Source organism: Vanacampus margaritifer, chromosome 1, assembly GCF_051991255.1.
Source record: "Vanacampus margaritifer isolate UIUO_Vmar chromosome 1, RoL_Vmar_1.0, whole genome shotgun sequence".
Classification (NCBI taxonomy): Eukaryota; Metazoa; Chordata; class Actinopteri; order Syngnathiformes; family Syngnathidae; genus Vanacampus; species Vanacampus margaritifer.
The window spans coordinates 23,717,418-23,732,464 of NC_135432.1; the positions used below are offsets into that span (position 1 = coordinate 23,717,418).

General features: G+C 40.3%; 2 protein-coding genes across 3 annotated transcripts in view; both read left to right on the forward strand.

The window, feature by feature from the left end:
- The first annotated feature begins 656 nt into the window (after positions 1–656).
- Positions 657–1,562, forward strand: LOC144063853 (transcription factor HES-2-like). Its single transcript, XM_077585772.1, has 4 exons — positions 657–778; positions 871–966; positions 1,058–1,145; positions 1,255–1,562. The coding sequence occupies exons 1-4, from the start codon at positions 689–691 to the stop codon at positions 1,560–1,562; spliced, it is 582 nt and encodes a 193-aa protein (XP_077441898.1). The 5' UTR covers positions 657–688.
- Positions 1,563–2,529: 967 nt separating this feature from the next.
- The window catches only part of acot7 (acyl-CoA thioesterase 7), a 41,499-nt gene continuing 28,981 nt past the window's right edge, over positions 2,530–15,047 (forward strand). The window contains exons 1-4 of one of the 2 annotated variants that reach the window (XM_077585465.1): positions 2,530–2,677; positions 2,787–2,861; positions 7,747–7,864; positions 10,075–10,231. In XM_077585465.1, coding sequence (XP_077441591.1) covers positions 2,812–2,861; positions 7,747–7,864; positions 10,075–10,231 — 325 coding nt within the window. In that variant the 5' untranslated portion in view covers positions 2,530–2,677; positions 2,787–2,811. Of the gene's footprint in view, positions 2,678–2,786; positions 2,862–6,633; positions 6,800–7,746; positions 7,865–10,074; positions 10,232–15,047 lie in introns of those variants that run through there. The other variant, XM_077585457.1, reaches the window with a different exon arrangement.

The window sequence follows — 15,047 nt, forward strand, 5'->3', positions numbered from 1 at the left end:
TTCCCGTAAAAAGTATGTAGGCTTACATGACCAAACATCCACATATGAAACGTAATTTTAAAAAAAATCCAACTAAAGCAATAAAACAAATAAGCAGTGTTACATATGCTATTTTATCTATTTTACTATATGAAATATAATCAAAACAATTGTATAACCTCAATATAGGCTATTCATGATTACTAGCTTGGCTTTGTTTCATTTTTACAACCAAGAAGTCTTGAGTTTGCACGTAATTACGCAAAACACAAAGTGTTTTTTTGCGGAATTACTACAATGCGTGTTAATGTTTTCAAATAAAGCAATACGTACATTTTCTATGCATGGACTTATTTAAACAAATAATTATACGTTTATTCAAACAGCAAGCAAGTTTTACGCGCAGCGTCTGGACGTGGATTATGTATTTTTTCCCCCTCTTATCATAATGCAGACACGCACTGGAGTTGTCACGCTTGGATTTAAGTCAAAGACAGATGGCTATCTTAATAAACGTGATGCTTTTTTCTGTTGTTGTCGTCGAATGCGTGGCCACTCACGTCGTTTGGTGTTGGCTTGGGGGCGTAGCCGTGACGCACGGGTACCGACGCCGTGGACGTGGATATAAACCGCAGCCAGTGGCCGTTACAAACACGTCTCCTGTGGTATCTGTCGAGCATACGTCTCGAGAACTGAAAGACCGAAGAACATGTCTCCAAATATGACTTGTGACGCGTTGGCATCCTTTTCTCCGAGGCCCACTGTGGCCAAAAGGAAAGAAGCCCTTGAGCTCAGAAAGGTGAGTCTTCCTTCACATATTTAAATGTGCTCGAATGTTTTATATATAAAATATACCGCCATACTAAACTTGGTTTGTTCTTTTTTTTCCAGACTATGAAACCTTTGGTGGAAAAAAGAAGGCGCGCTCGTATTAACGACAGCCTGAACCACTTGAAAGAGTTGATTCTTCCTCTCACCGGCAGAGATGTATGTTATTTTTAAAATTTCAGTTGAATGAAGATGTTGTGAGATGTTAAGATAACTTGTTTTAACATTTGCATTTTTTAACCATGTGCAGAAGACTCGTTACTCTAAGCTGGAGAAAGCAGACATCCTGGAGATGACTGTTAGGTTCCTCAGTGACATCCCTTCTGTCCAACATAAAAGTGAGTACTCATTCTAGAATACTCACACACACAAAAAGTGAAGGATCTTCGGCTTTCTCAAATGTGCAATCACTGACCTAACAGCCCGACATCACCGTTTTCATTTCAGATTCCACAGACAGTTACAAAGAGGGCTACAAGGCTTGCCTCCAGCGCGTCTCTGCGCGCCTTCCCAAAAGCAGCCTGGAACCCGACGCCAGCCGGCAGGTGACCGACTTCATCCAGCGCTCCACGGCGGCCAACGTCAACCGGCAGTGCCTCAACTGCTGCAGCCAAAACTCTGCGGCTCTCCCGCACATCCAGCAGAGGCTCCTTAGCCTCAAGTCCAGCCTTGGCCACAAAACCGAGGCGGTGTCCCTGGTCAGAGCTCGCTCAGATCCACAGCACGACAGCGCCCCCATGTGGAGACCTTGGTAGATTATTCTAATGGGTCCAACAAAAGGACTATAACGCGATATATACGTGTACATATAGCATATACACTGTATGTTAAATGAGCATGACTTGTATATATTTAAGATTTACCATAAATCGACTTAGCCGAGTATTGTATACTTTCCATTTTGCGTACGCGTCGATTGTCCTGTATAAGTTGACAAATCTAGACTGTCGTATTTTGTTAAAACTCCGCATGTATGTTTTAAGTTAAATATTTGGTCTACTTTGAGAAGACTGAATGATTAAGGGCTATTGAAACAGCCCTGTAAGACCCTAAGGGTCACTCGTAGTGAATTTGCATTGTATGAATTCAGTGTTCTGAATCTGTGCAGATTGATTTTGTGGACATGTGTGTCACTACAAGTATCTCTCTTGGGATGTTGTTATTTCGCAATTTTCAGCGAATTCTGTATTTATGTAATGTATATAAAAACAATAAAACTGCGACACCGTGGTAATATTGTGCGTTTGTCTCTTTTCTTCCATGCTGTCGAATTTTAAGTTAGTACACCCCCCTCATATTTTTCAAAATAATTGTCTTTTTATGGGACACCACTGAAGAAATAACACTTTGCAGTACAGCTTGCATACCGTGTTAAAATAACTTACCATACATTTATAAACCACTGGCAACATATGTGAGTACACCTCTAAGTGAAACTGACTAAAACGTGCCTATTTTGATTATATTTGTGTGGCCACCATTCATTTCCCAGAAAACCAGTTAGTACTGACGTTATCACATTGACTGGTTTGTGAACAATATTTGAGAGAAACGGTGATATTGTGTATGTGGAATAAGTTTTAGATCTTAGAGTATATCTCGTAAAAATGGGAGCAAAAACAAGTGTTGCGTTTATATTTTTCTTGAGTCTACCCATCCATCCATCTATCTATTTTTCTATTGGTTACTGCTGCCCTCTAACGGCCACTGGTGTTATTGCCACGGTGGGTTGCGTTCACGGGCTCGGTCAGCGTGGTCGCGTTCAAATGACCGATGGAAGCAAAATGGCTGTTGGCGTGACACTTCCCAACTAAACCACAGATACGTTTGACGGAATCTCTTGTCCAGCACATCGAGTTTCCTTTCACCCGTGAGAAATCTTTCATATATATATTTTTCAAAATCACTTCCGCCTCGTTTTATTGTCGATAAATCCCGGATACTGTGCGAGTTGTTGCAAGTGTCGTTTTCTCCATCAGGAAAGAGGACATTCTCAACAGCATCATGTCTGCGACGAAGCTTCTAGACGCCGCCTCATCCCTTCAGCTATGCAGGTAGGACGTGTTACTTATGTTTATTACGACGTGGTCTTACTTTTATTTTTGTTATTAAACGTGTGACAAAGAAACACATGCACGGAACTCACGTATGCCGGCGACCGTCCGTCGCGAGACTTTACGTCACTCGCCGGTTAATCTGCTTTATTGGTTTTACAAGCTTTATGTTTCCATCCACGTTTTCGTTTTTGGTCACTATGTCAAAGATGATTAACAGTGATAGCATACCACGTCATACAGGATGTGTTAGGGGGTGATAAAGCATTTTTCTTTCGTTTTTGTCACTCATCGTGTCGCATATATCACTAAAACATTACACGTTAAACACGTACACGATGACGACACCATGTAGCATGCTGCTCACGTCTTTATTGAGTAGGAAAATGTGTACAAGGGGAAACTGTAACCTGATTTTCATGAATCGGCTTCATGTCCCAGCAGCAAACCCTGCACCGTTATACTTTCGTTCCCCAACAGGGGGCGCAGAACTCACAATCTTCTTTTTTTCCCCACACTCACTCACACATTAGTGTTAAACACACAGCTAAGGTGTTTGCTCGGCAAACACGAATTAAAGGACACATCCTGCTTTTTGCATATTTCCAATCCGTTTTCAGGTGTCGTATATGCAGTCACAAAATAAAGTTATCGACCCTCTTTATATGGGAATGTTTTCACAATTTCACTGGTTACATTGTGAGATGGGGAATTTAAAAGCTGGGCAAATGTCTAAAAAAGAAAAAGAAAAAAAGAAATCACCTCAACGCAAGCACACTTGAAAAACTGGAAAAACCTGACTAAAACTAACACAAAATTAAGCTATCGGACTCATTTTATTGTTAGTTCAGTTTAGGAACAAAGTTGTGTGCACACATAAACTATAGATATGCAGTATATAATGTTACTGCACAGTGCATACATTTGAGCCCAGGTCATATTAATATGGTATTATATCTATTTGAACACCAGGTGGCAGTATTTTTTTTGTTTAGTAGTGAAACAATTGGCTTGAAAGACTTGTCAAGATTCTTGTCAAAGGGAGAAGTTTGCATTTGCTGTTTTAAAACTGCAGTTTAGATTTAATTGTATCCTCACTTCACTCACCACAGTGTAAGCCTTCAGGCGGTGGGGGTGGGGGCCGTAAGTGCGTGAGAATGATTGCCACCTCATCAGCTCTGTCTGTGGTTGGTCTTAACAAAAAAGACAAAAAGAGTGACGTTCTATGTAATAGTGGGGCAGAATTGTAGAAGAGCTCCCTCACAGACCAATTCTTGGGAGGAATTAACAAAAGAAAAATTACTTGGCTGCTGGATTTCACATTTGGTGAGAGGCCAGGCATCCCAGAGAACCAATATACAAACATTAAAAAGTAATTTTACCATAATGTCACCTTTAAAGGTTAGAGCTTCATTTAGTTTGAACTTTGAATTGAGTTGTAGTTTCTTCATATAATCCCAAATCCCAATGAAAGCTATTTTATGGTACTCTTAAGAACCCTGAGCAAACTTGATGTTTCTTCACTTAATTTCTGAGGTCCATTTACAGCATTGCTTATATTGAAGTGCTTTTCTGGAACTCACCCACATGACCAAGCACTTTTGCTGCATGTGGTAATTAAGAAACTTCCCCCTAACAGCAGGAAATCTTAAACCAACCCAAACCCTATTATGGGGCAGCCATCTGCCTCACCCTGATATTGAAAATAATAAATAAAATAAAATTGATAGAGGGAGAAAATGGATGGATGAGGAGATAAGCGATTGAGCAATATAGTTATAGCACCATTAATTAACAATAACTATAATAGCAGTATTCTGAACAGGATTAGCCTACTGTTAAATAATTGACAATAATGATCCACCCTGTGGTTAAAAATGTGGCTTGTGACTTCAAGCCAGGTCACCGGTTAATTTCCCCCTGACCAAAATGAGAACACCCACTCTGAATTTGCACTCATCTTAACTCTTTGACTGCCAGACGTTTTCAGAAACGGGTTGTCGCCAGTGCCAGCCGATTTAAGCATTTTGACTGATCTTTCAAGGTCCACAGAAAATGTTGTGTTTGGACTATGGAAACACACATACTACCAAATGAATGATTGGACTCTCATCTTTCATCAGAAAAAAAAGTTTGTTTCTACCTTATTCCGTTCTTCAGTAATCAACAATAGAACATGGTTACTTTCACCGAAATTCTCTGTTTTGAAACAAAAAGCGGAGAAAAAGAGCTTTTTGTGAAACAATGTTATTTCATGCACTCTAGTGAATTGTACACTTCTTTTTGTCCATGAATGATGCCACAAACACCTAAATAGTGCTTTACTTCTGTAAAACGCTTTCACCAACAATGAAAAAGTGTTTTTAGTTTGCAAAATACGTTTATTTCCATTCAACAGTGTAACAATTTGACAAAACAATTTCACAAACTATTTACAAATGTGTGCAACTGTGGTACTACTTACAATTATGTGGATGTTTCAAATACAGTTTTTCTTTTTGTAACGCTCTCCTGCGTGCAAGGAGACGCCGCTGGACTCGTTTACAATTTACTTTCACTTTCGCATTTGTCCGTTTCGCGTGCAAACGTTACACTTTCTTGACGGCCTTTTTTTCCGGGGAATAAATAGCAAGTAGCAGACTGTACACACTCCTCCGATGAATATGCATTGGACTCGGGGCACTCTTCGTCGTCCGATTGAACGTCCGCCTGAGCGTTGTGCTCCGTGTTTTCCGGTGTCAGCATTGCTCACCCGTGAACCTTTATAACGTCGTCATAGTCGCCGCGTCAGCGCTTCCAACTTCGGAGTCACCATCATCATCATCGATGATGATCATCGTCGTCATCAATGTGCTCTTTATCGTTGGTCGATGTCTTTGAAAAAAACGGCTCGACCGTGAGCTGCTTGCAAGCGGCCGCCATTATGGCTTCTTCAGCCAATGTCCCCTCAACACTCTAGCCCCGCCTCACGTCTTCTACTGACGCCCACCCAATCTTGTCAAAAGAGAGTCATCGCTGCCCTCTAGGGGCCAAAAATAGTCATTAGGCTCACGAGACCTGCTTGAAACTTTCAGGACAGCTCCGCAAGCCTTCCCAGCAACCGTTTAAAAAAAATAAAAATAAAAATGGGAGGACGTCTTTGGCGCTCCTCCGTAGGTTTTTGCAGAACGTCATTTAACGTCTTTGGCAGTAAAAGAGTTCATTTACACTCACAGGCTGAACAAATATATTTACTGACTTACTGTACATTTACTGTACATTGTCGTAGTGAACGGTTGAAAGATTGCAAGTCAAAGTGCTTAGTAACTTAAAGTAAACAATTCTAATTGAAGTTGATACATTAACTGTCTTTCGTAATAATTCATGGTTTACTTGCCTTTGAATTTGTGTAATCCAAACCTATAAGTGTAAAACATTTCTCTATAATTCTGATTCTATTTATTGCAATATATATTAGGGCTATTCTCCTGTCACGTGTGTGTCTCACAACAATTTGGCAAAAATGAGACCTTATACATTATATGATATTTCTTGTGTCATAGGTTATCTCTGTCAGCATTATAGTTTAGCTTTTTCACTTCCCTTCTCAGCGATATCGTGGCAAATGTGCTCTGTGACGTGTGTTTGTGGGCAATCGAGATTCTTGAGATTCCCTTGACAGCCACAGCACGCGACACAGCGATAGTCATTGTTGTTGTCAACTTGGTGTTTTATCATCTCATCGGCGGGCGGGTTCTGATCCAGTCAGACCAGTCGCGATGGGGACTGTAGCGACATCAAGGCCTCAAATCTCAGACCTGGACGCAGAAGGGAAAATAAGTAGCTTGGAGAAAGACGCAGAGAGAAGAGGTTCAGGTTTGGAAGATGCGCTGCTTCAGGCCCCCGAGAAAATTTGTGCCCTATGAACCGCCGTCAGACATCAAATATGAGCTCTGCAGGTAGTTCACGCACTACTTCTTTGATAATCGTGTATTTGATTGCAGTGTGACCTTTACATTATACGAGGGAGCACATTTTTCAAGGGTCTTTTCAAAATTAAAGGACATTCCATGGAAATGTCAACGTTGCGGCAAGCTGCATTGTTGCGTCAACTTTGTTGCTGTGACTAACAATGAGTCATTTTATCCTCAGTCATTTATAAAAACAAGGATCAGTCAGTTAGACGGTAAATGTGACTCATTTGCCTGCATGTTATGGTGTCAAGATGCGGATTTGTTCGTTTTTATGACCTTGTTAGAAGCAGATGTGGTTGGACATGTTGGCGATGAGCTATAAACTGCAAAATGACTCAGACAACAAATAACAGGAGAATTTAACGATAGTACTGGCAGACATTAAGTAAACCTGTTTTTATAATTTTTAGGGAATTCAAGTCATTTTTACCTTTCCTTACCTTTAAAAAAATCTGAAACATTATGACTACTTGTACAGTCTAATGTAATTACACTAAATCCAAGTTCTGTAAAGATAATGACGCCTGACTGACTATAGACTGTGTTCAATGATGTTTTTACTCACTACACCTGTATCATACTCATAGATTATCATTGATGAGATTATTACACATCATATCAGGTATGTTCCCTGCTAGCTTTCAACAGCATTCATCTTATGTTATTTTTCCTGTGACTTTGTTTTTTCTATCATCGCCACATTCTCCTCTGTAGCTCATTGTCTCCAACCTGCCTCCAATGAAACAAACCAGTCAAATGAATGTGATACTTTGTAAAATTATTCTGTATCCCAATCCAAGTGCAACATTTTCACAATTGAAATCAGAAGTGAGTGATCCATTTTCTTTTGAGATTAAAGTAAATGGCAGTGCACAGAGGTTAAACCCATACTGCCCACCAGCTGTACTAATTCCACCTCTGGTTTGCTGCAGGATCATGCGGCCAGATGATGCCAACATCGTCGGCAATGTACACGGTGGTCACCTCCTGAAGATGATCGAAGAAGCCGGATGCATTATTAGCACGCGGCACTGCAACACACAGAATGAGGTGAGAGGGTACAACCAAATCCATTTATTGTGGTTCAAGGTTTACACTTGTCTTAGTTCCTGAGTGCACATGTGGACTACACTGATGCTCAGTAAACCAAAGTGCAATGAAATGGAACAGACGCAACCAAGTCCAATGGACTTAGAAACCCAATGACCAACAGAACGGGGAGTCCGCCGGGTTGTCTATTACAGGGCCAGTTGAGAGCCAGAAGAAAAGTAGTTTTCTGTCAACAACTTATTCATGAATCCTTCTGCCTCTCGCATACTGTTTGGTTCAGTTGTAGGATTCTCATCAGCATATTTGGGCAATTTAAATATTTATCTGGGCATCCATAGTAATCACAGCCTTTAATGTTTGTCTAACCTATCTAACCACGTTGTGTCATGACCAGGGCTGGACAGGCCATCTGGCATACAGGGCAGATGCCCGGTGGGCCTGGGTCTTTTGGGGCCAATGCAGTGCTTTTTAATTATTTTCTTTCATTTTTACCCCAAGAATCTGGCCCACAATTTAGATGGGCTAGTGACTAGTCCATTAATCCATTTTTAATAGAGACAGCAAACTAAACCAACATTAGTCAATATCTTGCAGAATTGTGTGTTAGGCAAGGGTGGTCAGGAGTTGGGCCGGGCCGGCGGGCTTATGACAAATGCCAGGGCCGATTTATTTTGTGCCAGTCCAGCCCTGGTCATGACCATCCTGTTGTGTCCACAGCGGAGTGGATTGAAGGCATAATGCAAACGTATGGTAGCTGTCGACATTAAATACATACAGACTTTTCCCATTTCCCATTGAGGTCAATTATATTTGAAAATACCTTTGAAATATTTCCAGTCCAAGCTGCTATACCACCATCAACATTATATCTCATTTCAATAAAAAATGTCAAATATAAAATGAAATCAAGCCGGTGGCTAGCTAGTTAGGAGCTCTCCTCAGCGTTTCTTCTTCAAACAGAACATTGCGAATATGCAAATCAGAGTAAAAAGAAAAAGTGCTTGGTGCCAACTCTGCCTGAGACAGGATCCTATTAAGCCAAAGGCAAAAGAACAAAAACATGAGGTTGAAATGAACACACGGAAGCTAAGTCAATTACATGATTGCTGTCTATCAACTCTGACTTGTAAACTCTCTCATCATGCTTTACCTTTCACCCATTGAACTAATTCTGCTGTGACTTACATCATCAGATCCTTGTCTTGCCTTCAACAGCATTCAGATGATGTCTTACATTTCCGCCTCAGGTGTGACGTGCGACATACAGTATTGTACACAAATGCTTCACTGAACACAAATGTTCAACACAAACAGTAGCCTATTTGAAAATGTACAGTTTAAAAAATGTATTAGAGTTAGTAACATTTAAAAATTATATTTTTTTTATCTTTTGCTTAATGTTTATTTTTATTTTATTTTGTATTTTTTAATAATATATATATTTTAATTTGAATTTAAAAAATATTTAAAAAAAAATTATTAATAGGGATGTTCAATACCATTTTTTTCAGGCAGAGAGTGATACTTAACTCTTAAGTAGTCACCAATACCGATACCACTAGTACATACCCCCCCACCTCCCCAGAAGACCGATAATTTTTTAAAAAGTCCTATAAATCCCAATAGTGTTTTTCCTTAAAATTGTGTGAAATTAATGGCAATTTTCTATTCCTCGAATTTCTAATTTCTACTTCCTGTAAAACGGCCACTAGCGGGCGGCCGATACTGGTATCGACCACTTTCACGAGTACCGATGCCTTAAATAAGGCTGGTATCGGCACTGATACCGTATCGGTACTCGCCCATCCCTAATTAGTAGCATTTTTAAAAATGTATTAGACCACACCCCAATGTTAGGTTTATTAATTAATAAATTTATTTATTTAAGTGCATTACAGCACTTCATGATGCCTGGTATCTTCATGACAGGTGGTGTAATAAATTAGTTCAGCACTTTATGTCAAATTCAATTCATATACTGTGCATATTTGTTTACTATGGTGAACAGTTTTACTCATAATTTCATAAACATTATCAGGCAGTATGGGCAACACTATATTTGTATATAGTGAGTTCTCTAAGTATGAATGCATCTTAAGACATCATGTCTGATCAAAGCAGACGTGCGATCTTAACTATGCTTGCTTTCCTTTTAGTGCTAATAGTGACAGCTCACGTACGATAACTTTGTACTTTCTGGACTTCTCCAGGACCGCTGCCTGGCTGCTTTAGTACGTGTGGAGAAGACAGAGTTCTTGTCCCCCTTGTTCATCGGGGAGGTCGCCCACGCCGCGGCTGAGATCACGTACACCTCGCAACACTCGCTGGAAGTGCAGGTCAAGGTCATGGGCGAGAACATCCTCACAGGTAACTTGTCAAGACATCAAAGTTTGATCACGTCATTCACATGAGGTCCTCCAGGAATTTCATAACTTTTGTTGACTTGTTGCCACTCACCAATGTTAACCTTTTGCCTCATTCTTCTCGCCACCGCCCTGCATCCCGGTGAGAATAAGAAGAATGACAACCATTCATGTGTGCAGGCACTGATAACAAGCACAATTCAAACATGTCCAAATTGGTGACACCTTCTGCCGTGTTGGTGCATTTATTTGAATTTCCAGTTAAGATGTTGCCCAAATACAGCTTCCACTGTAGTCTTTTACAATATGATGTGCCACCAATCACATAAGGGGTCTTCCTGTCTGATGTGCCTTTTTTAATGTAATGTTTAACCATTCATGGTTCATTTAAACAGGTTAGAATTCTAATAAATAGGGATGATCAATACTGCTTTTTTTTTCCCGGACAGATCCCGATAGTCAACTCTTGTGTAGTCACCTGTACCGATACCACTACTACATAAATTTGACTTTAAAGAAAAACCTATATATTCCAATATAGTGTTTTTCCTAAAAAATAATTGAAATTAATGGCAATTTTCTATTCCTCTAATTTCAAATTTCTAGTTCCTGATCGTAAAACGGCCACAAGAAAGCAGCCGATACCAGTACCGGTACCTTAGAATAAAGCTGGTATCGGCACCGATACCTGATATTGGTACGCGCCCACACCTAGAAATATACTTTAACTATAACAAAATTGGTAGAGCACAAGCATTCGTGTTTCATAAGAGTGTTTCTGAAAATTTTAAACCAAGTACCACCTCGAAAAATATTGTAAGCCACAATAACAAATGTATAGCTGAAACACTAGCACTCCACTTAAAAAAAATCTGTACTACATTAGTGATATAATTAAAATGAATTAAAAGTTAACAAACTGTACCCAAATAAATGTTTGAAAACAAACATTTGTATAATATTAAATACAAATGTACTGGACTTAAATGTTAAATATAATCAAACTATTTGCAGGAAGCCCACATCCCACTAGTGGGTACCACACAAAAGAACCACTGGCATAAATGTGCCCACTATGATAAAAAAAAAAAAGTTAAAACACATGAATTTTGCAATGGAATAAATGCACTGTTTTAAACATATCATACATATTACATATAAATAAAGCTGTGTCTGCTTAATTATAAACATGCTGCTTCAAATGAATGAGAAAATTAGAGTACTGTACTTCTGCTGTTTGATCAGTAGAGGGCAGCACACACAACATAACATCTGGCATGGGTCTTGTTTAGGCACAGAAAACAAGCGCACGCGCGCACGCACGTACGCACGCACACACACACGCACACACGCAGGCTTCCTTTTTTGGTCAAATGTAGCACTACTTTTTGTGTTTATGAATATGTTCCAATGATTTAATTGCGGTGTAGAAGGTGCTGCTACATCACAGCAACTTTTAATGATCCTCAGACACAACAGATGGGTACACTGTTGAATGGAAGGACCATAGACTGAATGAAAGAAGACTGAGTAAGGGTGGGAAAAGGAGCGAAAGATGAAGGAGGTGTGAGAAACAAGAAGTATCCCCTAGACAGCTGTTGCCCTAGCAACAGGCTTTTACTGGTTGGTTGGCTGGTTGCTGGGTTGGGAGCACGTTGACAGACATGCATTTGCGATATGAGATGACAAGTGGAGAACAGCATACGTTCAGTATTTGCCAAAAACAAGTGTGCGGGAGAGTCCATTTCTACCAGTCATAGGTACAAACTTTTTCATTTTTTTCCCATTTAAGGGTACTATTCCAGTGCGGGAACCTCTAAACTTGTGCAATGATTATATTTGCAACATTTATTTAGCCAGGACAGATGAAATAAAAATGTCACACCAAAATTTAAAGGCACTGTCCGGAGTTTTGTTATCAAACCGTTTCTGTTTGTAAACAAACAATTCAAAACGGACCCCTCCCATGGTTCAACCCATACGAGCTAAACGTTCACGCCCCCTGCCTCTGACCGCACTCAGTCAAGCAAGCTGCGAGAGTGAGTGACGAGGTATCTTGCAAATGGTCACATTACTGATCCGAGACTATGCACTGGCGATCGCCGACATTCGCCTTGTAACGATGATGAAATAATCAGGACAAGTGTGGCGCTAACAACAGTTTTCAAGAACAAAACAGCCAATAGCGCGCGTAGCTTCCCAAAAAAACAGCCTGTGATGCTTTCACGGCCCGTCCAGAGCGTCGGAAACTACCCAACCCGCAACCCACCCCCAAAGGTTGCCACAGCCATTTGGCTTAGCTTCACTTATTGGCAGGTGTAAATATAAGAATATGAAAAAAAAGTTCGACCCTCGTTCTATATTGCCGAGTTTCGCTTGCCAATGTGACTTAACCTAGCATTTCGCTAAATCAGCAAGCTAACATTTTTTGTTCTGTTCGGCGCTTACCTGTCGAATAGCAAGCAGGCCAACTCTGCGTCGCTCTTCAGTCCAAGCCGCTCCTTCAGAGCTCGGAAGCGGGTAAATGCCAAGCCAAGATTTACTCTCGTTTTCGACCGAGCATTATACGCTGCACGTTTTGTTGTGGTATACTTTATTTTTTTCACTCTAGTCACACAACTCAACATCCCGTCTGCCTACAGTGACACGCCCCCCGCCACTCCCCACTCTGCAATTGGCTGGAGAGTAAACAACTGTCTGTACACTCTGAACGTCCCGCTGCTGGCAAAACAAACACAAAATTTCCTAATTCAGGCTGGGAGGGGGGGAGTTTGAGGACAAAATCACCACCACACATTAACAGAAGCCCAGAGGTGTAGATTGAGAAGGAGTTGATGTTTAAACATCTTGTATTTAAGAAGTGTTTATTTTTGAGTCAAACGTTGGACAGTGCCTTTAAATAAATATTGTTAAAATCTGGAGTGTTCGGAACCGCATGGCACCTTGAGACAAGCAAGACAGATGATGACATTTTGGGGTTAGTGGTTAACAGCCTGCACCCTCCTTCTTTTAGTGTTTCATTGATGAGGCCCATGACATTTGGGGGCTCAACAGGCGTCCTTGGTGTGACCCACCCGAACTCTTTACCCAAGAAAAATCTCACAAAAAAGGGATCTCAGTTTACTCACAAATCCAATTACTCAACGTGTGCTTGGAAATCACTAATCTACGGTAGGAAGAGATGCAGTCAAAGAGCTAACAATTACACACTCAAATACTTGGAAGAATGTTATGGAATGTTTCATTCAGTACATTGGTAAAAAGTAATATTGGAGAATCTGTATTAATGAAGGATATTCACACTTTGAGTTGCTTCAAAGCAACTCCTAACAAAATAAATCATAGTTTAGTCAATATCACTGTTACTGTATTACTGTGTGTTTGGTGATCATGAAAATATAGCAAAATATGGCAAAATAATCGAGCTGTGAGGTCTTATTTTAAGTGGCCAAGCAATTGCCCACATACCAGTACAATGAAAAGTTTTTTACAATGTGTTTCCTTCATTTTAGATCACATTTTTAAATGGATGTACACAATTTTGGCTTGTCCCACATACTACTCTGCAAACTGCAGAAGTAGTTAAATGATACCAAACCATTTTTTGCACCTTCTTATTGTGCACATTTTATTTGATAAACATTCTGCACGTGTCCTTCCCTGCTGTCTACTTCTGGGATAACTGCCCCTTTAAGAGACATTTGTTGGTCTTGTTGGATGCTCTGTTTCTATGACATTACAATTAGCATCTTGTCTTTTTTCAATGGAGGCTGAAACAGTGGAACAATTTCATAATTTACATCAATAAGTATGTAGTGTATGTCCACTCTATCATAATGAAATATCATTTGCTATAAAAACCTTTCAGAAATTTGAAATATATAGTGTTGCTAAACAGTGCGGTCACCTTGGTAGCATGCTGTCTTGTAATAAGGAGAATAGTTATGTTTGTGTTATTTCCATGGCAACCCCTGATCTCCAAAGTTGTGTTTGATGATGTTAGTGGACTAGCCAGGTCCAAAATGATCTATTACAATTGGCACACACCCCTTTTGACTGGGATGCTTCAGACCTCATTAGCTCCAAACTATATATTTTTTTCAGATTTCCCAGCACTCTTGAATGAAACATTTGACGTCAAAACTATTAAATCAGATTATTTGAGTGTTTTAAATAATTGTAGTCTTCTATTCAGGTAGCTTCAGCTCGGCAAAAAAAAGTACGCAGTGTTCATTCTCAGACTTTTGGACTGTGGAACTCAGTGTGCAACATTGGCATAAGTCACATTTTGTCTTTGTGCATTGATACTTTTTGCGTGTGCACTATGTGCATGGTTCATTATATCCCGGCGGAATGTGCATATGCATGGCATACTGTACATACGTGCACGTCTGTGCATGTGTGCTTGTATCAGTGTTTGCCCCTTTAAAAGGTTCCTGCGGGGCCGAGGGGGAAGAGAAGATAACGGGAGCAGACATTATTTGCTTCTGTCATGTCGGCTTAGCATCAGGTCCCACACACTGTGGTCCAGTCACACATAGACGCCAAGTGGGTGCACCTGAACACGTCTCATACACATACACATACACATACACACACATGCTCGGTGTAGGGCTGATACAGTATGCGCGTACTGACACCTTGTACGTGGACAAAGCCACGCACCCACACTTTGTTGCACCCACACACTGAACGCACACACTTGCGTTTTTTCAAAAAGATCTAGAGGGAGGACCTTTCACATTCCTGTTCTTGCCTAGTTAATTTTTATGTAAATCAATGGATTTGTTTGTGTGTATTTCGTGTGTTGGAGGCAGGCA